Source organism: Zonotrichia albicollis, chromosome 1 (assembly GCF_047830755.1).
Source record: "Zonotrichia albicollis isolate bZonAlb1 chromosome 1, bZonAlb1.hap1, whole genome shotgun sequence".
NCBI lineage: Eukaryota > Metazoa > Chordata > Aves > Passeriformes > Passerellidae > Zonotrichia > Zonotrichia albicollis.
Window position 1 is genome coordinate 31844307 of NC_133819.1, and position 27747 is coordinate 31872053.

The 27747-nt window shown below is 41.1% G+C and overlaps 2 protein-coding genes across 32 annotated transcripts in view; one reads left to right on the plus strand and one right to left on the minus strand.

Moving 5' to 3' along the window:
* Positions 1–10341, plus strand: part of LOC106630213 (dynein axonemal heavy chain 11) — a 137465-nt gene extending 127124 nt beyond the window's left edge. For 23 of the 28 annotated variants that reach the window (XR_012579523.1, XR_012579509.1, XR_012579511.1 and 20 more), the window contains one exon: positions 3397–10341. The gene's annotated coding sequence lies outside the window, so the exon portion shown is untranslated. The remainder of the gene's footprint in view (positions 1–3396) is intronic. The other 5 variants (XM_074537225.1, XM_074537222.1, XM_074537220.1 and 2 more) reach the window with 2 other exon arrangements.
* On the minus strand, positions 1658–24956 carry CDCA7L (cell division cycle associated 7 like). Of its 4 annotated transcripts, none has more exons than XM_074537199.1 (10): positions 24738–24956; positions 13183–13323; positions 9881–10012; positions 9052–9411; positions 7239–7313; positions 5894–6076; positions 4362–4496; positions 3416–3565; positions 2625–2761; positions 1658–2276 (listed from the first exon to the last, which is right to left on the minus strand). In XM_074537199.1, exons 1-10 carry the CDS (start codon positions 24771–24773, stop codon positions 2246–2248), a joined length of 1380 nt encoding a protein of 459 aa, XP_074393300.1. In that variant the 5' UTR covers positions 24774–24956; the 3' UTR covers positions 1658–2245. The 4 variants fall into 4 exon arrangements, with proteins under 4 accessions (XP_074393300.1, XP_074393310.1, XP_074393297.1 ...); XM_074537209.1 differs by lacking the exon at positions 24738–24956 and adding an exon at positions 19998–20205 and having other exon boundaries at positions 9908–10012; XM_074537196.1 differs by lacking the exon at positions 24738–24956 and adding an exon at positions 19998–20205 and having other exon boundaries at positions 4362–4493.
* Positions 24957–27747: the final 2791 nt, after the last annotated feature.

A 27747-nucleotide genomic window follows, 5' to 3' on the forward strand; every position in this document is an offset into this window, starting at 1 on the left:
ATTAGGTGGGCAAAGTGTAAGAATTAAGGTTTTTTTTTTCATCTGGACTTTTAAGCAATCAGTTATTGCAATAGCTGTAGTAGGGTTGTAGGCTGTCCCTGAATGGAAACCATGTTCACCTTTTGAGCTGCAACTCCTCTTTTAACAACCTTCACATGATAAACACCGTATTTTGTTCTTTTGAATCTGTATCATCCTGAGACTGAAGCATTAAGTTCAGGAACAACAATTCAGGCCTACTGTCAACATGAGATTTTAGTTTTAACTGAGAAAAGCTGTCAACAAAGCTACAGCTCATTAGAGAAAGGTGAGTGACTCCCAGTGGCAATCAGAGAAACATCATGTTCTTCACCAGACCTGAATATAATAAAAAGAAAGCCACTCCTTTGGAAAGGAGTTGCTACTACAGCAGGTAAATCCCAAGAGGGAAGTTAGGGTAGAGAAATGGAGCAATAGCAAGGTTGTCATTTGAATGGCCTTGAGTGTGCAGTTTGGGCTTGTGTTGGTGTTTACATATATAAAATTTCTTTATCACTACAGTCTCTGCCTTTAGTAAAAGGGCATGTTAACGAATTCACTAGTACAGTCCAGACAGATGCTATGGACTCATCTCTGCATTCGAACAAAGAGAGCATGCACAGCAGGCCAACAAAATCTAAATCAACCAAATGTAGTCTACACTACATCTGTATGTTCAAATGTAGCCTTAACTATTTAGCAACTGTTTAAACACAAATGATTCTGGTCGTGCACTACAGAACATCATGTAAAGCAGGTGCTACTATTACTGCGGGCACCACACAGGACAGTGGGGCCAGGAGCAGAAACATGGTTCAGGAGCTGACTTCAGCAATGCCAGACATTTTTTTAAAGGCTATTCCAGTGGATCAAAGGGAAAACAAGAATGTTTATGAATGTCCAGCTTATAAAAGCAAAAGCAGGAGGACAACTTGTGTTTTGATTTTCAAGTGAAAATTGAGAAGTCAGGTAAATGGGATCCGGCAGGAATAGCTTCACTCCTGTCAGTTTCATACTAAGCTTTCAATAAAACATGCCACTTTCTCAGTCTTCCTGATAGGAAAAAGAGAGATTTTTCACAGTCAGCTAGAGCAAAAGCTAGAGCATAAGTGTCACATTAAGGATTGTGTTTTTGTCTCGCAAATGTAACCCTTACGTGGTCTATGTTGTTATTTCCTCACCCATCAATGTTGCGCTCATGTGTTTCTCCACATAATGATTATTGATCTCCAAGCACCATTACACTTGCTATAGGAAAGTAAATGGGAAACATCAGCACCAGGGTGTAGCTTGAATCACAAAATAATCTTCTTTAGATCAGTCTTTATTCTCTCTACATAAAAAGAAATGTGTATATTACAAGATTTTAACATACTTTAACATGCAATACAAATATCTGGCATTTAAATGAAGTTGTTTGAAAGTGTGGTTGTACAAATGAAAAAATATCTAAGCATGAACTGTAAGTAAAAAAAATTTATTCCTGAACTCTGATATAGACCAGTTACAACAGGTGGTAGATGCTTCAGGCAGCAGGTGCCTTACACAAAAACTGCTAGTGAGAAGTTTTGTTGGATTTTTTTACTGGGATATTTTAAAATTCTTTTTAAACATTCTTCTACTTTCATGTTTTGGTGAATAATTGCACTTTGGAATAAAACTTTGAAAAACCATCCTCGCATTGGTTGATTGCATCACCTTTGGCTGGAATATAATGGCATTCAGATTAAAGTATCTTTTCCTTCTTTGCAAGGACAAGGTCTATAAACTACAGGTGGTGAAACAGGTTCAGAAAGCAGATCTGGAATAATAGATCTTTATGGTCAAGCTGGTAGACAAGGGTGTTTTGTTTCTTTGAAGATGGGGTGCTTTGAAGGTAGTTGTTAAACACCCTTTCTGCAAACTTGCACAATTATATAAATAAAAATATTGCTCATTTTGACCAAGCTCTCCATCCTGTGGTTGTGTAGCTCTATTAAAAATTAACCACTCAAGGTTCAAGAGTGCCATTTCACTTAATATATAGGTCTGTGCATGTAGATTTCTCTACCAAAACATTTTCCTGAGAGATCTTTTGCATAAGACCATATCAATCAACAAGTTTCCAATAAAGAAATGAATATGCTATATACTACAATTCTATTTTATGTAAAACATAATAATAAACTTCTGAAGTCAAACTGTTAACATATTAACCAGTTTCAGGCACGGCTTGAGTTCAGTGCTCTCAATTGTCATCCGCCAGTTGTTTTTGTAAACTAGAAGATATGAGAAAACAGTGTTAGTGCTTTCTAGGAAACTCAGCTTCCCCAAAAAATTCCATTGCTGAAGATGATAACAACTAAAACAGCACTTCTATACACTTCAGCCAACCAACAGGGATTTCAAAATAGGCAGAAGTCTTTCAATTTTTTTAATCAAATTAGTTGTTTACACAGACAATATACATCACTTCAAATAAGCTGATTTCAGTCAAGGAAAAAATTTTAAATCCAAGAAACTTCTTTTGCATAGGTGCAAGAATTTCCCCAGGGCACAAGAAGTCAAATGTTATTTAAAGGGCTGTAACAGTTTAAAAAAGAACGACCAGAGGGCAGAGCTCTCACCTTTCCAGGTACTCCTTGACATTGTTGTAGCCATAGAACTTGGCCAGGTGGATGAGCATGCCGGTGGCACAGCGCCCGTCCCGCCGGCGGCAGTAGCTGCAGTTGCACACCCCGCGACAAGGAGGACAGATCCAGGCCTGCAGGGGTGTGAGTGTGGGAGAGGGGGAAAAGTAAGTTATGAAAAATGTTATACTAGACTTCTTGTTGCTCAGAAAAATGTGAGTATGGCTTCCACACCACGCGATTGTTCAGGGCAAGGTTTTACAAGCCTCTGTCAGCCAGCCAACCAACATTATTAACATTTTCCAAATTCTGCAGGATTAACAAAATTATTAAGTGCTTGACTATTTCTAACTCTGAAGCCTCAAGTTCTCTGATATGTTCAGCATTGACTTTTAAATAGACTGAAGTCATCTGAAATGCCTAACACTCATTCCATGCTAGGCTGACTGTGGTCAACTCCCTAGAAAGAGATGGGTACCCATTGTAACAAGTTCCTTTGCCTCACTCTGCCTGCTGGTACAGGACAATTCCTGGGACTGAATTAACCAGCTGGTACATGAAGTCAGGTACCCCCAAGCTGCCCAGCAGCTGCACATAAAAGCACAGGTGCTAACAGAGCAGCCACTGCCATACTGGGCTAGCACATCATGGCTATTAGTTAGTACTACAGATCTGCTCTTGGCAAAAAGGTTTGAACCCCTTTACCACGAGTGTATTCTTAACATCACAGATTAGTAACAAAGCTGTATTCATTAAACTTTCATTCCAGGTTCAAGAATGACACTTACTGGATCAAGCAGAGCTGATTTCACATCTTCACCATATCGATTTCGAAGACAGGGCCCACAGAACTGCCCCCTGACCCCTCCACAGCCCTGCTTGCGACAGATTGTCTTTGTATCAGTTGTCTTCTGTCGACACTGGTGGCAAGTACTACCCTAAATGTGGAATGGAAGAGAAAAACATTTGCATGAAGGACATCTTAAATGCCCATTGAAGAGTTTTCCTAATAATAATAAGCACAAACTTCAAACCAAGATCAAATTAAACAATGAAGAGGAAGTTCTGTTACTATGATAAATCATATAAAGATGCTAGGAATTTTACAGAGACAGTGCCAAGTTTCAGTTGCATTAGAAGTCTCAAATTACATGAATCTCATAATCATAGTTCTGGTCCTTTCTTCTCTCTAGGAAAAACCTAAAACTATTGACAAAATTATCTTGTGACTCATCCCTGCCAATACCATGAAGCCGGACATACATGGTAAGATGATCTTTATGATAATCAATAGCCAAATTCAGTGAAAGCAAGGAAGGAGGACTTCCATGAAGAACACTGGACACCACACAACCTGTACAGAAATGTCATTTCCAGAGGTGCGAAGAACAGCAGGGATCACTATTATGTAATGGTACAACACAACATTGTTATTAGTAAGAGAGACAAAAAGGATACTCTTACTAGTGTCAAGTAATAGCTATAGCAAACTTGGCTGTGGTGGTTGATACTCCCCACTGGCTATTTTTACCCCTGAAAAGTGTTTCTGTGCCACAGAGCTATTAAGTCAAGTCCAGAGGAGTCTGACAAAGCTTTCAAAGCTATGCTTGTGCGACAATGATGAGCTGAACTCCCCAGAGCCTCAGGAAAGGAGACCTTTTAGAAAACACCAGTGAAAGAGTGAGACTTTTAATTTTGAGCACAGACACACTGAAAAATATGACAACCACTTACAAGAACTTTGTCATAGATTTTGTCTCTAACAGTGATTGCAATGTTGTCCAGGTCCTCCTCAGTTATGTCTTCTACCGGGCGATGAGACGAGTACTTGGATGATCTCCTCCTTTTGCGAACTCCACAATCCCCCTGCTAAACAAACTCATCTCAATACCTTTGTCTGATCTCATGAAGCATCTGTCACCACACTTGGTGACAAATTCCTTCCTTTACAATGAGTATGCAGTCCTCAGCTGGCAAACTACAGGCTCATGCACCACTGGAAGAACAGGGAATAGTTTCCAAATCATCCCTGCCCCTTTCTCTCCCTCTCCCTCCATAATCTTTTCTCTACTACACTTTTTATTCATTTTATTTAATTCCTTTCCTTTATTACTACTTCTATTTGCACAAATCCTTGACATGTTTTTGCTGCTAACTTTTCTTTGCATTCCCTCTCCTCCTCCACTGTAACTCTTCATACTCCATTTCTTCCCTCTCAAAATCAAGAACTGTGATCATCTGCCTTCCCATGCTTTCATCCTTCAATCTCCTTGTATGTTCTCTAGTTGCTTTCTCCAATGACAATCTCTAATGTCCTCCAAAAAAAAAAAAACCTCTACTGAAGTTTTAGGTTAGTCCTGCCAATCCCAGGCCTTTCTTAATAATCTGTTATTTGGAAGAGAGTACTCCACTCACCATTAAGTGATGTTTTTTTTCCTTCTAAATAATTATTCTCTTTGACCCCTATTCATGAACAAATTTCATCAGATTCTCACTTAGCCTTCCCCATACCTGTCTCTAGATCAGTTCTGTTCTGTCCAAAACAGTCATTTACCAGCCCAGGTTCTCATTTGGTGCTACTCCTCCTCTTCTAATAGCCAAGTTCCCTTTATAATGCTTTAACTCTGCCCAGCACTTGCTCCTACAAGCAGAACTGGGATCCAGCCTTTAAGGATTCAAACTTAAAGGGTCTTCCTCATAAGGGCTATAAAGAAAATATAAGCAAGACAAAGGACCACCATAGGCTAGAGGAGGAAAAAATCCTATTTTTAAAAATACAAAACATTAAAATCTGCAACTTTTCAATTACTAGCCTGTACATTAACAGTTTGCTGGTGCAGATTCCCTTAATTCGTTCTCAGTTCAGCCATATAACTCACATCTTCCTTCTGCTATTTCCAGACAAGGATTTTTGCCTTTTTTTTTTTCCTGAGGCTGGTAACAGACAAGATCTGCTTCGCCACCACCCCACTGCCTTGCCACTCCAAGGTTTTGTACATTACGGGCTCTTGTAATTTTCAGATAAGAATTAATAATAGACCAGAAGTTAACTGCCTTGTTATGCCTGAGTAACCCTGGTCACAAATAGAGCCCACTTAACAGGTGAAAGATGAGACAGAAAGGCCTGGAAATAATTTCTTCTGTAGCTAATCTCAATCAAAGATTTTCAATAACTTTGCGTATGTGATGTCTAGTCTAAGTGCTGGCCAACAATTTAAATGTTTCCTACTTCCTGACTACTGGAGATATCAAAATCTGGCAAATACCACACTGAGTCTCTTCAAGAGGTTTTGTTGTCTGTAGCTACAGATGTGTTCTGCAAATTTGACAGCTGACACAGTAAATTTTTCCAAGGCAAATTTTTCTGGTGGACGAGCAGTTCTGGTTGGGTTCATTCGGCGTGTTATTGGGCCTTCAGAGAATGTCCTCCTTGGGGTTTTCCTCTGTTTCTACAAAGAGAAGAAAATTCCAGTAACTGTCTTTTCAGTTATGTTTGTAGTGTTAAACACTAGAAACTACCTGAAAATATCTGTACCACACTTGTACTATCATGAAGAGATCTACTGTTCTCCTCCTTACTCATTAAGCCAAACCCCACCACCAAATAAACACCCTATACACTATTTTTTTGCTACTTTCAAAAATCACACCTTAACGTCAAATTCTGTTCCAATTAACATCACAGAACTATACCAAAATTTAACACATGGCATATTAGGGTGGAAGCCAGGTCTCATTGCTCTCTGGTAGCTAAATATTCTGATTTTCCCACAATCTGAATACACAATCGAGGAACATTGAGGAGTACAGAGTTTGAGGAACAAGCTGAATTCTCGTTAATTTTCCTTTAAACTTTTTTAACTGAAAGGGTATTAAGGGTATTTTAACTGAAAGGGTATTAAGAAGCTGCTTCGTTTAGTTCAAGATTCATAATTTTGGAGGTGCAAGATACGTTCTTCACACTGTCACACCTCCCAATTACTGCATGATTGAATTCATGCAACAGAAGTCCTGCATGGACATCCACCAAAGACATGGTCCTTTGTCCTACAGTCCTTCAAGGTTTCTTCAAATCTTTCCAATTTATAATATACATGGAAAAATGCTACTCTACAGAGAAAGCTGCTAAGCAAAGTTTCTCAGCTGCTTAAAGCTGAGAAAAGTCAATTGAAATAACTACTGTATAATTTCTGTTTGTGTTGAATGGCTCAACTTCATGAGCATAGTTCTACTGGGAAGGGTGGATTTTAGAAGAAAGGTCTACAAGAGGGAAATAAACAGAATCTAAATCCAAAGCAAAGCAACTACTCTTCTTTATTCCCACATATTCAGACATTTGTCCAAGATCTCAAATAGTATTTCCGGAGCAAAAGTGATGAAGTAGCATCTTATCTTGGTCTTTGTCTTTCTTCATAAATTATCTTAAAAAATTCTGTTTCCTCACGTAATCTCTGGCACTTTACAAACCATAGCAAATTTATACAAATGAAGTTACCAAACCCAAAGAAAACCTAGAACAAACTTGCTGAAAGTTTCCAATGAAACACATTAAGTCTAACATCTAAGTCTAACAAAAATTACTGTCACCACCAACCAGTACTGGGAACTTACTGCAGGAGTCGAGGAGGGCGTTTTCACTGGGAACAGGTCCGGTATGGAATTCAGTTCTGCCAGCAGCTGGGCAAGCTGGAATCAAGTGATGTCACATTGAAAACTCACTGCAACTTACAAAACAAGCAACACCACCTACCATCCATTCCTCACATGCACTTTAAATTACAGCTAACATGTGCAAGGAACCTTTATGAAAGCACTTAAATAAAGTGAGGCTCATAAAAGGCGTTTATTTACTCTGCCATGAGCAAAAACTCTGCCAACAATACTAACTTTATAGCTCCTACTAATTCTTACTGGGAATTAAAGTGGTCAGATTTACATAGTATCTTATCAAAGCAGCACCAAAGGAGTACATTACAACATGGTAATGATTGATAACAAGAAATTAAGTTCATATGATAAGAGGGAGAAAAAAAAGACAGGGTGCCAGAAGACAGTAAGAGGTTTCCAGTGAGCTTTTACTGACTGCAGACACATCTGTGCTCTTTGCCAGACAGCTCTGCACTTAAGCAGTGCAGACACTGGGTACACACTCATTACAAAGTTAGAGAGCAACTAAGCCCCACTGGCAGTTCCCCCAATGCATGCATGTTCTAATCATGTACAGCATCAGAAGTACTTCAGCAGAATGATGATTTCTTGCACAGTGCACAAGATGTCTTGGAAGTACATTTCCACATAAGCAGTGGCTGATAGGTACAAAAAAGGCACTGACCTGTTCTGGAATTCCAGAATGAGGCTAACTTCTGAAAAGCCACTGGTAGTGGGGATGAGCCAAGCTGCTAGCTCTCTGAGATTGCCACAGCCATCAAGATATTAAAAGCTGAATACAGTATTTCTCAGTAAATACTTCAGTGTGGCATTTATTAAGAGCTATTTAATGCCATTACAGTACTGCTCCTAGGATGCCAGTGAATTTCACAGTGGTTGAACTGCAAGGAAGAGTGGAAGGTGAGAAGGACCAAGGTGAGAAGGACCAAGGAGCAGCAAGACCAACACAACAGCAGTGGGAACACATGACAGATTAGAAGTGCAGGTACAAAGCTGAAGAAAGTCTTTACTTTCCTGTAGTACTACAGGAGCTGCAGTACTACACCAAGAGGTATTGCTTGAGCCCCAAGACTGCTTGGAAGCTGCAACTTTCCCTGAAACACAGTAAAACTGAAGGAGCTACTAAAGATTGAAAATCAGTTTGGATTACATAGCAGCAAGATAATTAAAGAGAGCTGGTGGCATGTTGGATAATAAAGGAAAAAGCATTAGTAAATGATCAGTTGCTCTTTTCCACACCTACACACACATACACACACATTCAGCAGTTATATAGTAAAGCAATACTGTAAAAATCACATCCCACACAGCTGAGAAATTACATTTATCATCCTCAGCAGCTTTTAGCTGGCTTTCCAATCAGTAACTGCAGCAGATCTGTCACACACAAACAAAAAGTAGAAACATTATTGTGCAAATGACACCATAAACCACCTGAAAGGATCAGCTGTTTTTCTGACATGTTCTGAAGGCTGCAAAACTTGGTAATTTATAACTTTGTTCATATCCACATTAAAAATTCTTAGTTCTACTCTGGTTTTAAACTTGACCGGGCTAGTCCCTGCTTGAGGTTATTTTAGGGGTAAATGTCTGAGTGCTGAGGGTCCTCCAGGGTTTTCCCAGGTAGAAAAATTCACCATAAGATTTTCCCAAAGTTCCAGCACAGCACCAGCAGGGACCCTAAAATTCAAATATGCTAAAACTAAGTAATTGGATGTAAATGTCAGAGAAAAAAAAGATTGCTCTTAAGTCTTACCATGGCTTTATTTTCTTTAATATTTATGGCTCTCTTAAGCAGTGCACTGGAACTTTCCTCCTGTGTTTCTTTAATGTCTTCTTCAGACTCTGAAGCAGAGCCCTCTACTTTGTCCGACCGCTTAAGGCTTATTTCTTTTGAAAGAGGTACGAGGGATTCACTGTCCTTTAGAGGTAAATCAGACAAAGCCTGTTCAGGCACTTTTTTCTCAGATGACTTCCTGGTGGGAAACTGTAAAGCAACACGAAGGCCAAAGCTTCTTCTCTTGGGGGAAACCTTCTTCTTCATCTCTTCCTCCTCTTCTTTCTCATTACCCAATAAATTATTGCGTTCTTCATCACTCAAGTCTGACTCCACTGTCTAGAGGTAAGAAAAATCCCATGTTACAATATTGGCTCTGACATAAGAGAGTTAATTTTTAAATCACTAGTTCTAGGCAGCAGTCTTTCCACCCAAAGGAATCACCCTAAATTCACCTAAATTAACATCTTTTTACAAGTTCACAGTATGCAACTTCTGCCTGTGCAGAGATCAACAAGGCATCTACATATTAGTGTTGTCTGGGATACAGACATGGCTGTCTCCAGAGGAACAATCTTGCCCAGTAGAATCTACAAGCAGTGGAAGTAGTTCCCATTTCTAATATGTGATGCCACATTAAATAAAGCATTCTTTCCCTCTTTTAGGACAAGACTTTTTAATTCAGCGTGAAAAAAGAGCATCATAGTGTATCAGAAAAATTCCTACAAGAACATGAAGTTTACACAGAAGAGACAGGAAAAAAAAGAAGTCAACATATACATTCACATGTAGGTGTGACTGCCTTTACCAGAACTTCTTTCTTGCTCACATGCACCTCGTTTGAAGCGAAGCCCTCAAACACTTCTGTTTCAGAGTCAGTGTCCTCAGTGAAAATCCTCCGCAGCTCTTCGGTGAGGTATCTGGACTGAAACTGGAGCCCCTGCAAAAACACCACTCAGGAGCTGGGAAAGGCAGTCAGATATAGAGTATACACACTGCCACAATAAGCAGGTTTGGTGGGTCAAAGCAGTGCCAACTAAATAGCATCCTGTGAAAGCACTTTGCAGGCAAAGCCTGTCTAAGAAACAAACAACAAGAAGACAACGTTCAATTTCAATATTGAGTTGTTTTAACTGCAAGATTTTTTTCTTCATTTTGAGGACAGGGCTTTAACTAAGCTACTTCTTGTGGGGGAAGCTTTCTCTTTCACTTCTTCCCTTCTTCATTACTACCCAATAAAAATAAACTATCAGTTTTCTTGCATGTAAATTATCATGTTGTTTTATGTATTTTCTTCTGGTTTATGTATTTTCTTCAAGAGGCCTTGAAAAAAAGAAAATACAAATGAGAGATGGGGTCTGCTCCTTGTGCTGTTACACCATCACTGAACTGACTGGTACCAACACAGCTTTGAACAGCCTGGCCAATATCCCTCCACCTTTCACCTTCTCAACTCACTGGCTTTTTTATCATTCCCATGTGCTCTAGGGTAGACAGTTCCTCCATTTCAGCCTATAGACCAGGAAGCAAAAAGACCTCATTAAAACACTCTTCATTGTATGTACGTTACATGCCAATTAAACACAAGGCATTTACTAAATAGAAGTGCATTTCCATACTTCCAACAAGAACTAGTAGAAAACCATTTAATCAACCTGTTCCTGCTAATCTCTTGAGAGACTTGTTCCTGGTAGGAATATAATCCATGTTCACATCACACCTACCTCTTGAAAGTCAGCAACATATAAGTTTATTTCCCCAATTTTCCTCTGTTACTTCTTCCTCCCACACAAGAAGCAAAAATTACCTTTAATACAATGCATTTGCTAAATATCTTTATTCTTTCTTTCAATTCCCTCCCCTCCCTGACTTTAATTACACATTTCTTTATTTTAAGATAATATCTGGTGAAAAAAAGATACAATAGATGAGTGGAAAAACTTAGAGGGGAATGGGAGGGGGGAGCCACTGCATATGCTGTTTCTTTACACTTAAACATCTACAAATTATTATGGGTAATTGTAATGAGTTTTCTCTGAGGAAAATTACTTTATTCTTTTGTTGATAGCTGCAGTGCAGCTGCTTGAGAAAGGAACGAACACAATAGGGAAGTTACTTTAAAGTTAAATTGCATTTCTTGGAGGAAACTGAAGATTTTATGTGTTCTGTGTTTTTATGAAATTCCACAATGAAGGTTGATGGGGGAAATATGCTATTTGTTAGCTAAAGTAACTAAAAATAACACACCTACAGCTACGTTGTTCATCTATGAAGAACAGTCTACATCAGGTAAAATACACAGCAGGGATACCTATTGTGGGAGAAATTGTGGGAACTGGCAGAAGTGCAGAGATGATCAGAGCAGGACTGCAGAAAGCCCTGAAGAAAAGGAGGCACACAGAGGTCACTACTTGCTAACTCATTTGCATTTCAGCATCCAAGGGAAAACCTGATGCATCAATAGCCCATTTACCACCCCAGCAGGGCAGCCACCTTGCCTCCTTTCTCAAGAACTGAATTTTTTCTGAACTTCCCATCACTTTGTCCTTTGCACCAAAACCCTTTTGTTTCTTGCACAAGTACCAATGGCCTTTTGCAGCAATTGTGGTGTTTGGCATCATGAACACAGGATGATGCTCATCCTGATGCAGGGCCCTGATGTGCAAGGACTGCAGATTATGCTGCAGTTGGATGGAACTCAGGGTATTTTTATTGTACCATTTAGTGGTAAAGAAATTAAATTCAATACTGATCAAGATTTAAAATAATTCTCATCCCAAGGGAAACACAAGAATGATAAGGAAGGTTGCAGTGCAAGCTGTAAATCTGGAACAAGTCTCACTGGGATTCTCAGCAATGCATGTTAAACTAACTATCCCTTCCACAGCATTTTTCATCAGAGGATTTTAAAATGCTTTGCAGAACAGATCATTATCATAAACTCTATTTCACAAGTTGGGAAATCAAGGGAGGGAAAAGTACAGTCAGGTGTCTGCAGCCCCCAAGCAGGCAAAGCAGAAGCTCCCACACAAGGTTCTCCCTCCACCACCAATACCTCTCCCCACTGACCTTTCTTGATACTCCACACAAAACCACAAATGCAAGATCAAGCTACCTCCTGGTTTGCTAAAGCAGCCAGTACTGCTGTCTAGCAACAAGATTACAAACCAACTTAGAGCCCAGAAATATAATTACATCTTGGATACTATCTTTCTCCATAGCACAGACTGCAGCTCTACCCCCAAAAGGTTTCTGCACTCTCCTGGGGTCACTTGTCTATAAAGGCTGAGAAACAGTACATATTTTTAACAAGCCTTATTCTGTCTCTTTCTTTGGCTAACACTAATCATCTTCCTTGTCATCAGCACCTCTTAATCGGGCACTGACCTGATGAAGTGGGAAAATAAAAGAAAAATAATTCAATTATCTCATTAATGAAACAGAGGGACCTCTGCAAGAGCACAAATGACAAAGGTACCTTATCACACATTAGCCCATGGCTATCAAGCATGTAATTATATGTTTCCAAAAGACTAAAAACTAAATTTTTTGCCACCCAAGACAGCACATCAGTTCTATTCTTTTCTTGTGAATTCAGCTGGTATCTCTGGCTACCAGAGAAGAAAAGATATCAAATCATTCTGCTAATCCAAGCCACTTCATCAAGAGAGCAAAGAATCAGCAGACTGCACTACTGCAGCAGGAGCTGATGCTTTCTCTGGATTACCACTATTAAAACACAATTTTAATGCAGAGACAGCGCAGAGATATTTCTGGAAGAAATACTTTGAAGTCTACATACTGACAAATGCCCATCTAATAACCAGCAACATCTTTCCAGGATGGTAATTCTCTTTTTCCTGTTTGCTACACTTACCTATTTCACTTAAACTCATCCTCCAATGAAACACATTTTCTTTTTTATATTATGAAGGGGTTTTCAAAAGCAACCACTAAACCCTAAATACTAAGTTAGTTTACTTTTAAGTTTAATATGGGCACTGTAAATGACAGGTTAAGGTGAGAGTTATAACTCACACAATTTTGACACAGGCTCAGAGTATTACTGCATCCCAAGAGCATAACTGAACTATGGTGACCTGTTCCTACCTCTTTTCCAGACTCCTGGGAATCAAAACTAGCACAGTTGTTCTCTGACAAGAAGCTCTGTTTGGAAGCATCATCTTGGAATCCTGGAAAATCTTCACTGTCACTGGGGGTATTAAAAATGCTGGCCACATCCTTGGGTACCTGTTTCCGATTCAAGACAAGACAGAAAACATGAGTCACACACACCAACTTAACAGGAAAACTCAAATTTGCAACCATACAACTTACGTTTATATTCCTATGCAGACACGAGTCTGTAGCACAAAATAGGCTATGTGTAAATTGCACCTTATTCAGCTAAACTCCAGGAAAATTCTGTATAGACTGTTTTAATCCCTGAATACAGACTCAGGATCTGGAATTGGAATTATGATGTAATACAGAGGGTGTTCAGCTCCACAGCAAAGTGCTTCAGAGACATAAAAATACACGTGTGCCTCATCTTTGCAAGCAGGAGGTCAGGGCACCCTCACCCATGGGGAAACCCATCACCCAGCCCTCCAGCTCTTCCAGAGCAATGATGGCTCAGAGGTGAGGAACACAACCTCAAACATAACACAATGCTAAAGTACAAAGAAACCTGACCTTTAGATCTCACAGTACCATTATGGATTTTAGCAGACACTTAGCTAACTCCAAAAACAAAACCAATGCAACTCCTTCTCCTTGGTCAGAACTGTCACAAAGCTTCTCCTGTGATACTGTTTAAAATAGTGAAAATGTGCTAACCAAGAACATTTCTCCTTTGCTAGAAGCCCACCAGGAGAGGGGGAAGCACAGCCAAGGGCACATAGCCTTCCTCAGGTGACCAAGGTCACAGCTTCAGCATTCAAGAAGCCCAGTCCCAGCCTAGGAGACTCAACACCTCCAGCCATTCCACTGGGCCATATACTTCACAGCAAACACTTTGGAAAAGGCTCTGCATGTGCCAGGATAGTAAGAAAGCCTTCAGACAGTTCCCATGTCGGCTGCTTTAGGATCTGGTTTGTGTAAGGATGGGATGAACAAGTCAAGCCTTAAAATCAAGGAAGAGGGCATTTTGCCAAGTTTCAGAACACATTTTCACACATCCAAGCATCACCTGTAAAACCATTCTGCCAGTCACACAAATGCTCTGGGATAAAAGCATCTGCATTCCCCACCAGCATCAAAACACTTGTCCTCTAAATCTCCTCACATACACACCTCACACACACCACTCCAACCTGAAACAAGCCTCTCTGCTCTTTGCTGAAGCCACACTCTCATTAACTCTCAGGAACATGAGGTCAATGACTGCCTGGTCAAAGGCCAATTCCTCATCTCAAAGAGCTGTTTTCCAGCCCTGGATATCCACCAGTACATCTTAGAGATGAGGTTCGAACTGAGAGCAGACTGCCCTTTTTTACTGTCACAGAAAACTAAGGTTGCTCAAACAGGGCATATAATGATGATTTTTTTTTCAAAGTTTACTTGTGGCAAGGCAAGTGACCCAAAGAAGGCTCATTCTCCAAAAGTAATATAGCTGTAAAGGTTCCATTAAAATAGCAAGCAGTACCTTCACCAAAGCATCACTCTCTGAAATAAGCTAGAGTAAAGGATGAACAATTTTATTCTAGTTCTGATCTTATAAAGCTGATGTAGGCTGATGCAAAACCAACTTACTGCTGCTGAAGCAAGAGTAAAATTCACCTCTGAAAAACTGACCCTCTCAGGCCTATAATGGCATGATCCAAAGTACAGTTTCTAAAGTCATTCTGTCCATATCCAAACCCCTTTGGATATTCCCTCACTCCTACCTCCTACAGTGAACATCCAGAATCCACTTCTGTTGTGTGGCAGAATTTACTCAGTACAGAGCAGTGCTAAGAATGAAGGATTGTGCATTTTAATGGAAAAACATATGAGGAGCTGAGAGTCTCCCTGCTATGAATAAATTGCTTCCAGGAGCCACTGCATTAGTTCTTGTGCTAATCTACAGCTGAGTTAGCCACTGCTGTGATTACTGTATGCCTGATTTCTTCTTGTTCATGTACTGCTTCTTCATCTGCACCAGAGAAGTCATTTATGAGGCTATAATTATTGATTTTGAACAACAAAAAAATTCTTTCCCAGTAGGAACTTAATTTTTTTGCATTCCCAAATTCTGTGGTACTGGTACTGATTTAAGTAACTTACTGTAGAGCTCCAAGGATTTTTAGTTTGTGACTTGCTCTCCATAGCCTGGGTAGGAAGAATCTCAATTTGGTCACTGATGAGTCCCTGTTTTACCAGAAGGGCTAACATTAATAACAGACAACTGACAAGGTGGACATACTCCAGAAGTTTAGAAAGGGAAGCCTCATGGTCAATCTTGATTAGCAGAATTATTAGAATCTATTTCTGCACCTGAAATTGTAAGCCAAATTTATTTCCAAGAAAAGTCCACTGACATGAAAGACAAGCTTGCAGCAAACATCTGTCATGATGGATTCATTCCTGCCATTTATTGTGTAGTCCTGGAAGCCACAGATATTTCCATCTTCAACTTTCAATTAAAATTCATTCCGAAACTGATTTACAATCAGCATCAGAGCCTAGGATTTCCACTCTTGTCAACAAATTATTACACACCAAGAAATAAAATACATATTTGTCTAAACTGAAATGTCAAAATAATCTATTTAAAACATCAGTAAAACACAGGCACTCCAGGAGAGGATCTTTATACCACTAAATTCCTAAAAAAGTCATGAAGGCAGAGATGTGATGAACATTGCAAGCTTGCTCAGGGAAAATATTTCTACATGAATAGACCACAATGGTCTGCTGAAATGGTGCAGGTGTTAAGAAATACTGTCTTTTCGATATACCTGTTACAAAGGCTAAATACCAAAAGTCTAGTGAAAGCTGGAAATAAATCAAAGCTGCTGAAAAAGTCAGTCTTATTTCTGGTAGGAAGTTTTATATCTATAGAACTCATTTATTTTTGCACATAAAACACACTTAGTTGTTTAAAACCCCTACAAGGTACTATTCAAAAGTATCAGCAAACTTTCCCTGCTACAGATGGCACACAATCCAACAACTGCCAGAATAACAAATCCTACATTTCTGCAGAAGTAGTCCAAAGCTCAAGACATTCACATCTCTCAGATTTTCCTTCTCTAAATTAGACAATATACCACCAGTACACCCAGGAGCATACTGGGATGGGTGGGGCTGCATGGAGATCCCAGTCCCACAGAACCAGGGGCGAGCAGCTGGTATGTGCCTGTGGAGGCTGGCAGGTCTGTCACCAAGGGCAGAGGGTGACAGAGGCTGGTAGGGTTGTCAAAACTGTTCCAGTCACATGAGCTACTGAAAAGTAAAGAACCCAAGGTCCCCAGCAGTCACAAGAATATTTTTCCAAGCACTCTACCCATAAATTCCACCTTGTTAGGCAAGGAAAAAAAGAAAAGCCCGAGGTGAGCTGTTTTGCCATCCACATCAACAGGAAGAATTTTCATGTTTCAATTGAAAAATCAACTTTCCTGGCACCAAAGCCAGAAAAGATGTAAATTGCCAGGTAGGCTGTGAGGAGAGAACACTTGCCTGCAAGCAAACCAGTGTATTTGGTGGGAAGCATGTTCTTTCTACAGCACTGACTGCCATGTTTAATTTTTTAAAGACTTATTTGCACACATCACTTTCCCTGCCAATTGTCACACTAGCACATTCTTCTCCAATGGTGATGCATCAGGAGAACCTACAGCATGAGAAAGCAGGGCTAGATGTAGCTCTCCGTTTTTGCTCCTACCATGGGGAAAAAAATCAATTGGGCTGTGTTCTCTTAATTCAATTTAGCACAATGTATGGGCATTCCAACTCAAAGCAGAGGACACACAAGTTCAGTCACATTCAAACTCAGTCAGACTGAAACAATCAAAGTTTAATTCCAAGCAGATACTCACAAACCAAACCTGTGCAAAGTCACACCTTCAGCACATGCTGGAAAGCCTCTTGACTTGCTCCAGGTTCAGTCCAGAAGCCAGCCTAAGGCACACCACCCAAGGGCACTGCACTTGGCTCGTACCTCAAAGGAACAACCTCAAAGGAGTAACCGAACAGGGAAGCACTCCAAGGCTGACAATTGTGGGCACAGCTAAAGAATAGAGGGGCCCAGCCAGAGTGTCAGTAGGTGCCAGACCAATAAACCAGAACTATGCAGAAGTCAAGATCCTGGTTTTTCTATTGGAGTCACAAAGATGAACAGCACTCTAAAAGCTTAATTTTAAGCATCATACAAATGTGTGAAAGCTACGGAAAGCACAGAGATATAAAGCCCCAAACTGCAGTGCAAAAGAATTACACAGACTGGATGCATGGCCAAAAAGACTGTCACCCACACAATCAGCCCAAGACTCGTGGGCATCAACAAAACCTAGGAAGGCAAGGAAGATCGCAGATAACCTCCAGGATTTCTCAACATCATTAAAGCACAAGAAGCTGAAATCCCCTGGACAGTGAAGAGTATTCCTGGCATAAGCAGCAGGAGATGGAAAGGCAAGTGAGTGTTCTGAAAGAAGGAACAACTGATAAAACGAGCAGTCATCACCCACTTTTATGATCTTTGCAGGAATAATTTGATTCTAATGTAAAGATGGATTATGCCTGAACCTTTAATCTGTCACAGCAAAATCCCACTCCTGGGACTTTGAGGGTGCCCCCTCAAAAGGTTCTGGCAATTTTCACACCAGTAAACCTACTGCTCTAGGAAATTTTGCTAAATTCTGCTGTTTTCAGAACAGTCAGCCAAATACGGTCTCTGTATTGCCTTATCTAGACTGATAATAAGCGAATGTCCATAAGGCTACTTTATCCTAAAATAAGGAATGCCCAAGTACCATAATCCCATGGCAAATCATTTAAAATGTCACCTTCCATAGGCAGTACCTTCCTGGAAACTATTTCCAACTCTTCAAAAATGCTGGTAGTACTGTAAGTATCAGCATGCCAGCATATGAACACAATCCACACTATAAACTGCTACTATTTCTTCCTTTGTACCATCTAATCACACACCAATCGTAACAGTCGTAACAACTATTTCTGAATTAATTATGAATAATTCAAGAGCATCCCATGGTGATGCCTAACTACTGTCCAAGCCCTGGTATTTCCAGGAAATCTTTTGTACAATACTGCAATGCACCCTCACTTTGTGCCTGGTCTGCTCAAGTCTAGGATTTGAGTTCAGGCCTTGTGGGTGCAAATAGTCACAGTCAGTGCCCCTTAAACAAGCTCTGGGTACTGAAACTGCTGTGCCAGGACCTGGTAAATCAGACCCTGGGACAGGAAATGGAGCTGCAGGTCTTGTGACTCAAAACAGTTCTGTACTACTGACATCTTCAGCAATTGTTTTCAAATTGGAGCATGTATTCACAGGCCAATCTGCCCGTCAGCAGTGACGGTCTATGACTTCAGAGGCAAAGAAACCTTCACCACCACATCCTTCTGGCCCTGCCAAGACTGAACTCACTGCTCACCAATGTATCACAAAGACAAGGCAGAGCAAGCAGAAGGTTTTGCTCAGACAAAAATAAACTCCCATGAGAAACAGGAAAACACCAAGAACAGACTTCTGCCCTTTGCTGAGCCTTGAATGAAACATGATGTGCAACGTTTAGCTGTGTACCAGAAAGGGAATTAACTAGTAGACAGTAAGAGTCTTGTGTTACAGTACCAGAGATGCGAATTGAGTGCCATGTGTGTCTGTTGTCAAACAGGGTTATCCCAAACTGTTTTATAGCACCCTTATCTTCATACTGCCAAACAGAGAGCCTGAGGTCATACAGAGGTGGAAGGTCTTTGCGAGGACAGAGCTATAATAAATATTCCAGTGGCTGTATTATACTCCAGTTCCACAGAAACCCCTGTAAAGCTCCAACTTTCCATCAGCAAGAGTTGAATGAGATGCTGAACTTCTTGCTCCTTCCCACCAGCTGGGAAGCTCAGCATGACTTGAAGAGAGTCAATTTATACTACATATAAGGAAAATGGTAAAACACTGGAACAGCTTGTCTAAAGAGCTGGTAGATGCTCCACCCCTGAAAACACTCAAGGTCAGGTTGGATGGCTCTGAGCAATCCGATCTAGTTTAAGATGGCAACACTCGTTCAAGGAGGTTGACTAGATGAGGTCCCTTCTAATCTAAAGTATTCTATGATTCTATAGCGATACCACCTCCCAAGACGAACCACACAATCAGCCTGATGCACCCAAGCATGCGCCGCCAGGCTTGGACCAGACCACAGGGTACGGACGCATGACTCTCAAGGGACTGAAATATGTGCCCTTGGCACCGCGGCCTTCTAAAATAAAAAAAAAAAAAATAAAAAAACAGAATTAAAAAGAAATAAATGTGTTGGCTATTTCTAAAGTGGTATCCCCAGGCTCACAACTAATTAATTGTCAGTGACCCACTCCAGCCTTTACTAGAGCCTACACAAGTCCCAGCACAGCTGCAGTTGCCCCACGCCGCTGCTGAGTGTCCCAGGGCCGCCCTCAGGGCGGCTTCCACCCCATTCCTGGCCTTTTACAGCCGCGGAGCCGCCGCGCCACGTGGAGGGCTCCCGGCGGGACCGCGGGCCGCCCGGTGTCCCGGCCAGCGCGCTGCGCCGGGGGCGGTGCGGGCGGCCGGGGGAGCCGCCCCGCCGCTGGCGGGCACTGGCCGGCGCTGGCAGGCAGCTCCTCCGACCCCTCACGCCGCGGGCGGCGGACAAAGGCCGCCGCTGCCCCGGGCAGGCGGAGAGCTGCGGGCCGGCTCCCTGCCCCCGGCGCCCGGCCCCGCTCCGCCAGCCCGCGGGCCGCCTCACCTTGCCGCGGGTCCCCGCCGCCGCTGCCCCCCGCCGCCGCCGCCGGCCGCGCCGCGCCATGGCCGCCCGCGCTGCCGCGGGATGAGGAGGAGGAGGAGGAAGGGGCAGGGAGGAGGGGCGCGGGGCGGTGGCGGGGTGGAGCCGCCCGCCAGCGGCGGGAAAGCGGGCAGAGGGACGGGGCACCTCGCGTGTCCTGCCCCGGGAAGGACCAGCGCTGTTCGGATGCTGCTGCGGATCCCCTGGGCACCCAGCATCGTCCAGTCTTTCCTGCACGCTTCTCGCTGGGCGGCAGCTGCTCGTCTGAAAGGGGCAGGCATTGGAAGGAAATAGGCTTTCATCCTCCAAGTAACTTAAAATGTTTATTTACGCAATACAGGCGGGAAGTGTAAACCTCTTGAAACCTCTGGGAAAAAAAATGAGGGTGTGGAGGGGGAATGATGCCACTTTCGAATCAAAATAGTAAAGTCGAATCATTAGTTCAGCACTGTACGTTCACCACTAAGCCAAGTTCTCAAGTGCCACAGCCATATGATTTCTGAGCACTTTGAGTGATGGTGATTCCATCACTTCTCTGGGTAGCCTGTTCCAATGCCTGACCACCCTTTAAGTGAAGAAACCTTCCCTGGCAGAATCCCAGGCCATTTCCTCTTCCCTATTACTTGTTCCTTGGGAGAAGAGACTGACCCGCTCTTCTTTCAGGCTGTTGTAGAGAATAATGTGTCCCCCTGAGCCATCTTTTCTCCAGGATAAACAACACCAGCTCCCTCAGGCTCTCCTCATCAGACTTGTGCTCCAGGACCTTCACTAGACCCTTCACCAGCTCAACTGCCCTTCTCTGGACATTCTCCGGCACCTCAATGTCTTTCTTGTAGTGAGGAGCCCAAAACTGGAAACAGGACTAGAGGTGTGACTTCACCAGTGTCAAGTACAGGCAGACTTTAAATGCATTCCCCATCTTCCCAAGTCAAGAGCTTTAACTTCACTGTGAAAGGGATGGGAAGCAGAACTGGTTCCTTGAAACAGCAAATCAATAGTTCAAATTTCAAAACATCACAAATGCAGAAAAATAAATCTGATCAGAAAAATGTAATTGGAAAGAAAGGGAATATATAAAATTTTAAAGCACTTTTCCTCCACAGAAGTTCCCATTTAATCATATTTTCCACCGTGCAGCTAGTAGAAAGAAAGATGAACACAAAACCAGGCAAAATATTTTTTTCTAGTTTCCTCTGAATAACCTGTACTCCTCAATTAAGAGGTTTAATTTTTATTAACAACTTAACAACGTTTTATGTGTCCCTTTTTAACCAAGGGGATTGTTTCTAGATTAGGTACTTTGTGTTATGATTACCCAGTAATTCAGTGAGAAAAGCTACCCTTTGAGCAGAGAGGTGCTCCCAAAGTTTTCTGATGGGTGGGGTGGAAGTCTGTCCCACTGGCACTGTGCCAGATGTTCATAATCCATCTCAAAAGGATGGACTTGTAGGTGGCTCAGGGGGAAAGATCTCTCTTGGAATCAGCAGTGACGTACCTCAGTGTTTGCAGTACTGTAAAATAAAAGTATGCCTTTGCCACCCTCCTTATGGGATGTGAGAAAACAGAAGAGTAATTGATGACTATGTCTGAACTGGGGGATCTCTGTATAAAGTCTCAGGGTATGTTTCACACCCAGGTTTCTGTCTGGTGTCTTCCACAAGCCCTCTAGTCTGGATAGCTGAAATAGAACAGCAAGAAATTCACTTGCACATGTAGTCTGGCTGAAATAAACCCGGAATAACTACTTTTATAGTTTTTGAATTGATAAAAGCAAATCAGAAGAACCAAGTGTGTTACTCTGTAGCTTACCTTCAAACACAATTGTGAATTGTCATGCTAAAAATAAATTCTGATTGTTTTGACTATTTCAGTACCTTCTGGATGACAGAGATGTAAAAGCGTTATGTATTTTTTCATTTAGGGGAGCGCTTCAAAATGCCCAGTGCAGTCTGCCTACTCTGATATCAGAGTTCCCAGGTCTGACTAGGTATTTTAAACACTCCACTGTAAATATTGTCTTAAAATAAAAGTTAGAGGAAAGTTACATTTTTTTTTTAAAGTGATGGACAGATGAGTTCTTCCCCTCTCTCTGAGGGGAAGAGCCTCTCCACCTACCATTGCATCTGATCCTCAGTGTAACACATGGCAGACTACCCATTTAAGTACTTACAAGCCGTTATATTCCAACCATATGGAAGGTATTTGTTAAGAGAGAATGTGAGGGAAATCGTTACATGCAAACAAAGAAGCATTTAGCCAAAGCAGGCCATTTAAACACTGGTTTGCATTGCAATATCCACTATTGAGGCACCTGCAGTTGTCACTCAGGGTGCAGAAATAAGAAGCTTTGAGCATGAGGTGGGGAAGAGGGAATTCAGTAGAAGACAAAATGTGGGAATTATGTATAATATCAGCAAAATTGAAATGCAGACTTCTTAAAATACAAAAGAATAAAGATCTTTTGTGCAATACATTCCTGAAAAGCTTGTATATTATGTGATCCTGGGCTTGGTTCTTTCCCTTGTCCCCAACAGTCTATGTTATGAGGCACTTCAGTTTGTTAAAAGCTGTCAAGATGCTATCTTGGAATGCGAACAACAGATTTGAAATGGCTGTGTTGACTGTCCCGTGCTAAATTAGAGTGAATAAAATTGAATTCTCTTACAATAGAGATGTGCAGCTATTATGCTGTTACAAATACATTATGAACTGTCTGATATCTTCAGCTATTTTATGCAATTTGTTGCTTTGGCTTTGTTTCTCTTTTTTTCCCCCTAACTTTCCATTTCATTTTGTACTTTCATAATCATTCTCCTTCTCAGCATTTCAAGTCCTTCTTGTCAGGCATTATTCTTTATGTTGCCTTATTGCAACTGTGGGGGATTTTTAAGATTTTGTTAGTTTAATTTTTCTGTGGCTGTGGCTCAAATACTTCTCACTGTGGATTTTCCATCACTGAATTCCTGTCCATATTCTTTACCTCTTGTCATATTATTTCAAAGTTCTTTTTTCTAACCTCAACAGTTGTTGTTTTATTGCCTTGTCAGTAAGATCTCATCATTTGTTCAGACAAGGTTTAGCTGAATTCCTGGTACTCTTCAACTTCAGCCTTACATATTAAGCCTGAATTATTTTGCAATGACTGGATCCAGAATAGTTTCTGACCTTGCTTATCATCTCACGAGAGCATTGCTGATAATGTCTCAGTACAACTCTTTGGACTCAAAACTATACAATGAAACTCATAACAATGAGTTCTGTCCTGGGCTCAGTATGACTATTATAATCAGACTAAAATTTCCAAACAGAACAAATGTGTCCTGAAGGAATTACAAGCTACTCAAAATATGTATCAGGTATAGCAGATCCATGAGTTTATGGGATGCTCAGTAGCAACATGATGCACTGTAAAATTACAGGGACAGCACCACCACCTCTCTAAAGTGGCCATGTAAATAGAAAATTTGTTTCCCATGAAAAAAATTTCAAGTTTCAAATTAAAAATACTACTCTAGTTTATAATTTTGGACTTTACCATTGTGAAATAACCAAGCTGGATGAACACCAAAATGAATCCTTGCTCCTGAACTCTGCTTTGACTGCTCCCTCTAACAGTCTCTAATTTGGAGGCCATTGTAATCACAACTGGGGGCTTTACTCCCATCTTGCTGCCACCACGCTTCTCTGAGACCTGTCAAGCATTTTAAGTAGCATGCACTTTCCCACACTTCTCAATGAATGCTGACATACCTAACTTAAAAGGATTACTTTCTGCTGAGAGGAATTGTAATCTTCTTTTCCTGCTCTGCAAATCCTCTAGTAAGTGAAAAAGAAAGGCCAAGATCTGTTCTGCTGTGCAGGGCAAATCACCATCGCAGAAGGCGTAGAATAGAACAACAAATCTAAGATTTACTTGTGGTCACGCTTGTCCAGGAGCTGTGTCCCTGACTATTAACTCATTGGCATCTTCCATCACTATTTCTGGTGCTTCGATACTTTCTGGGTTAGTTTCTAACAGCTGTATGAATGTACACACAATTGCTACCATGAATGGCGTTCAGGACAAAACACTCCTCTCAAAGATGTCTACAAAAAGGTAGAGCCAGAGAATTGCCTTTACTTGAACCCAATAATATTATGCATTCTGTAAACAAAACCCAGAAACATACTTTAACTTATCTACAAAAACTACTGTTTTTTCAAACTGCCTAAGGTCAATTTGCAGAATATTTTCAAAAGCTGGCACGGAGGACTGTGTCGGTGGTGAAGGTTTGTGCTCCAACAGTGGGTTGTGGGTGGTATCTGACAGAACAACAAAAGCACAAATGTTCCTGCTACCTTGATTTCCACCCAGTCATCTCAAAACCTTTCCTAACATTGTTGCAACAAATTGGCTTGTGGGTGAGGCTCAGGGCTTGGGTGATCTTACGCTACCAACTGAAAAGGAAGCCACAGGTTATTCTTTTGCAGTAGTCACCTGAATGCTGACTAAGAGCCTTCCCCATGCTCTCCCAGCACTCACTTAAAATTCCTGCAAAAGGGCGGGGGGAAGTTTGCCAACAAAGCTTGCATTGCTGAAAATTTAATTTTGTTGTTTCATACTGCAAAACAATATTTTGTTTCCAGCCATTCACAAAGTAGATGAAGCAGGATTAGAGTCCACTCCCCCTTCCACTCACTTATTTGACAGTCAGCTATACTCACAAGGTAGATAAACATCAGCTTCAGGCTTCCTCCCATGTGTTTGTCTTTCCATTACTATACTGCAGCAAAAACTTCAGATTCCAAATTGATGAGATCTTTGACATACTTTTCTTGATATAATCCTGAAAATCATAGGTTCAGGTGAACAGACATGTCCTTGGCTAATTCATCCTAAAATTCTTCATTGATTATTGGAGATGTCTGTCACGTGTTTTCATTAATTCTTAGTTGTATTTCAGTCCTCTCTGATGGATGGCTGCTTCCAAACTGCCAGTGAAGGGGCTGTGTCAGTTGTAGCTAATTCCTCCTTGGGTCAATTCTGCAGCGTCAGCAGGGCTGGAACATTTCAGTTGGACATGGGAAATGCCCTGCTCTCCCCTGCATTCCCAGCCATTCACGTGGGACAAATGAGTCTTATTGTTTCAGAGAAATGAGCTTTGGATTTTTCCTTCAGAGGAAATGGGGTTTTTGTATCCTGTGAGCTAGGATTATCTGACCTTTCTCCTCTTGCTTTCTGTGGTTTAAAAAAAAGGCTAGGAACATATGACAAAGCCCCATTTAAACCATATTCTCTAGTTATTCACTTCCCAATTTTTTCTCCTTTTTCATCCTTTTAATTTCTTTCTGATGCTTATTTGTCAGTTCCATAAATCCTGCTGAAGATCACCATCATTAAGAAATTCCAGGCTCACCAAAGTTTGCCTAGCATAAAATTCCTCAAAAAATTTTCCAATTGCCAATTTATTCTGGCATCAGAGGCTGGGAAAGTAATCTGCTCTGATTTCTCATACCCAAAAAAGTCTTTTCATCAAAGCTATTCTTTTACATGAAAGGTCATTCTTTATTGCTTTATTGCAGCTATTTTCATTGCCTTTGCAAAGTTCAGTTTCAATTTTAAATGTGTTAGTCAGTATTTTAGTACTGACTCAATATACTGAGTCAGTATTAATCAATATTGAGTTTTGCAAGTATTGCTATCACCTTATGTAAGAATTTCTTCTACTCAATTACATCCTGACTCAATGGGTTTTTCCCCTGGACTTCTGGATCTCCCTTAGAAATCACCTGCATGGTTCAAAATGTGAGTTGAAAGCACAGGAAAATACAGCTTGTATTATTTAGAAGCCGAAAATGGAAATACTGGGCTACGTATTTCTTCGGTTCAGTGCAGTTTATTTAGAATGCACTTAAACACCCTTTTCTGCAATAAAATAGGAAAAAGAAAAACTAGACTATTTGATTCTGCAGGGTTCTTCTTCATACATCCCATCTATTTCTTTATCTAGAGTTCACCTTCTTTTAGCTTGCATTCAGGCCATGTATCCTCACTGCCTCCTGCCTATGAAACCACTAGTCCTGTGTTCAAATTCCTGGGAAACCCTTCTCTTTTCCCTCTAAGATAATTTTTGCATTAGTGTTTCATGTGGCAAACACTTTGGCAGGTGGCCTTTTTTGTGTTAACTCATTTAATCCATAAAAGGCTTAATGACTTCTTTTCCATAGCATGCCCAGAATCTGGCTAGTGCACCCAGCAGCTTCAACCTGTATTAGACACATTTCTTAGCAGCAAACACTGTATTTCAGCACCACATAAGTTGTCACTTGCCATATGGGTTTGACAGTGAATACACCATCTCTACTATAGTACTGAAAATATAGTGAAAGGAGAAAGGAAGAATTTATTTGCTGTCTATGTAGTTTCAATTTCAGGTGAAGAGAGCTGTGTCTCCATTCTGTAATCTACACCTTTCTTTTGCCTGAGTGTTCACACAGGAAAAATATGTAAAGTTTGCAAGCCATAGTGTACTATTATCGTTTTTATTATATGTACACATATAATGGCACTGCATATTAAATAACATCATGAACAGGTGTATCATTCATATCTGGAGCCACAATGGTAGAGGATTTGAAGACAAAGCACAGTGCACTATGAGGTAAAAGTGTCGGGATTTGCCTTTCTGTGAGCCAGAGTGTTGTACCACCCGGGTCCTTCCAGCCAAATTATATGTCTTACTTCCTTCCACAGCTATTAAACTGAAAGTGGAATTACCTTATTACCAGGACTTGCTAATAGTACTAAATCTTTGCAACAGAAGGAGAAGGAGCCAAGACAACATGCTAGAGTGGACTGGATAAAATGCAAACAGAAGCCAGCAACTGAGCCAAAGCAGCATGGATCTGAAGGTGGGGAGAACTGGGAGAAAAAACCACAGAAGCAGAGAATAAGCTCCTTCTGCTTTTGCCTCTTTTCCTCTCTGATAGAAAATATAAAACATCTATTGGGATAGCTAAATAGGATTCAAGCCTAGTCCTGACTATTCTGCCTTGCTGTGACCACCAGCCGGAAACTCACAGCAGAGGCTGTGCTGCCCTGTCCCAGAAAGGGTGACTGAGACAAAAGGTTCCCAGGAGCCCCAGCTCCCCTGCCAGCAGGAGAAAAGGGGACAGCCTACTGACAGCCATGGCACTCTAGTGTCTCAGGTCTCAGATGATTTAGGTTTTGCATTTGCTCTTGCCCATTTGCCTGTGTTTTATTTTCTGGTAGCTGGGCTGTGCCTTGACAAATGCCTCTGTGTGTGAGAGATAGTCTCTTAAAAAAATTGTTTTATTTTTGTCTCAAATTCAGTTCTAGCATCTGAGAATAAGATGGCTATCCTTAATATTAAGGACTTCTGTCCCTCACCCCACTCCTCAAAAAGCTTATGAATTAATTTACACAGAACACAACGTGATACTTACACTGAAGCACCATCTCCTCGTAGCCCAGGCTTGTGGCAACAGCCTTGTTTCTCCAGTTTTTCTGGACATAGTCTAACATCTCAAGGTGCACTCCCAGCCTGCTGGCATTGGTCTAGAAGAAATCAGTGTCACTAACACTTTCCCCTTTTTATCTTATAGATTGGACAGAATTATCCATTATTATGAAATGATAATCTGCCATCACCACCACCTGCTGAGGGCATCATAAAACCTTCAGCCAGATGTGGCTTCACTTCCAAACTGAATA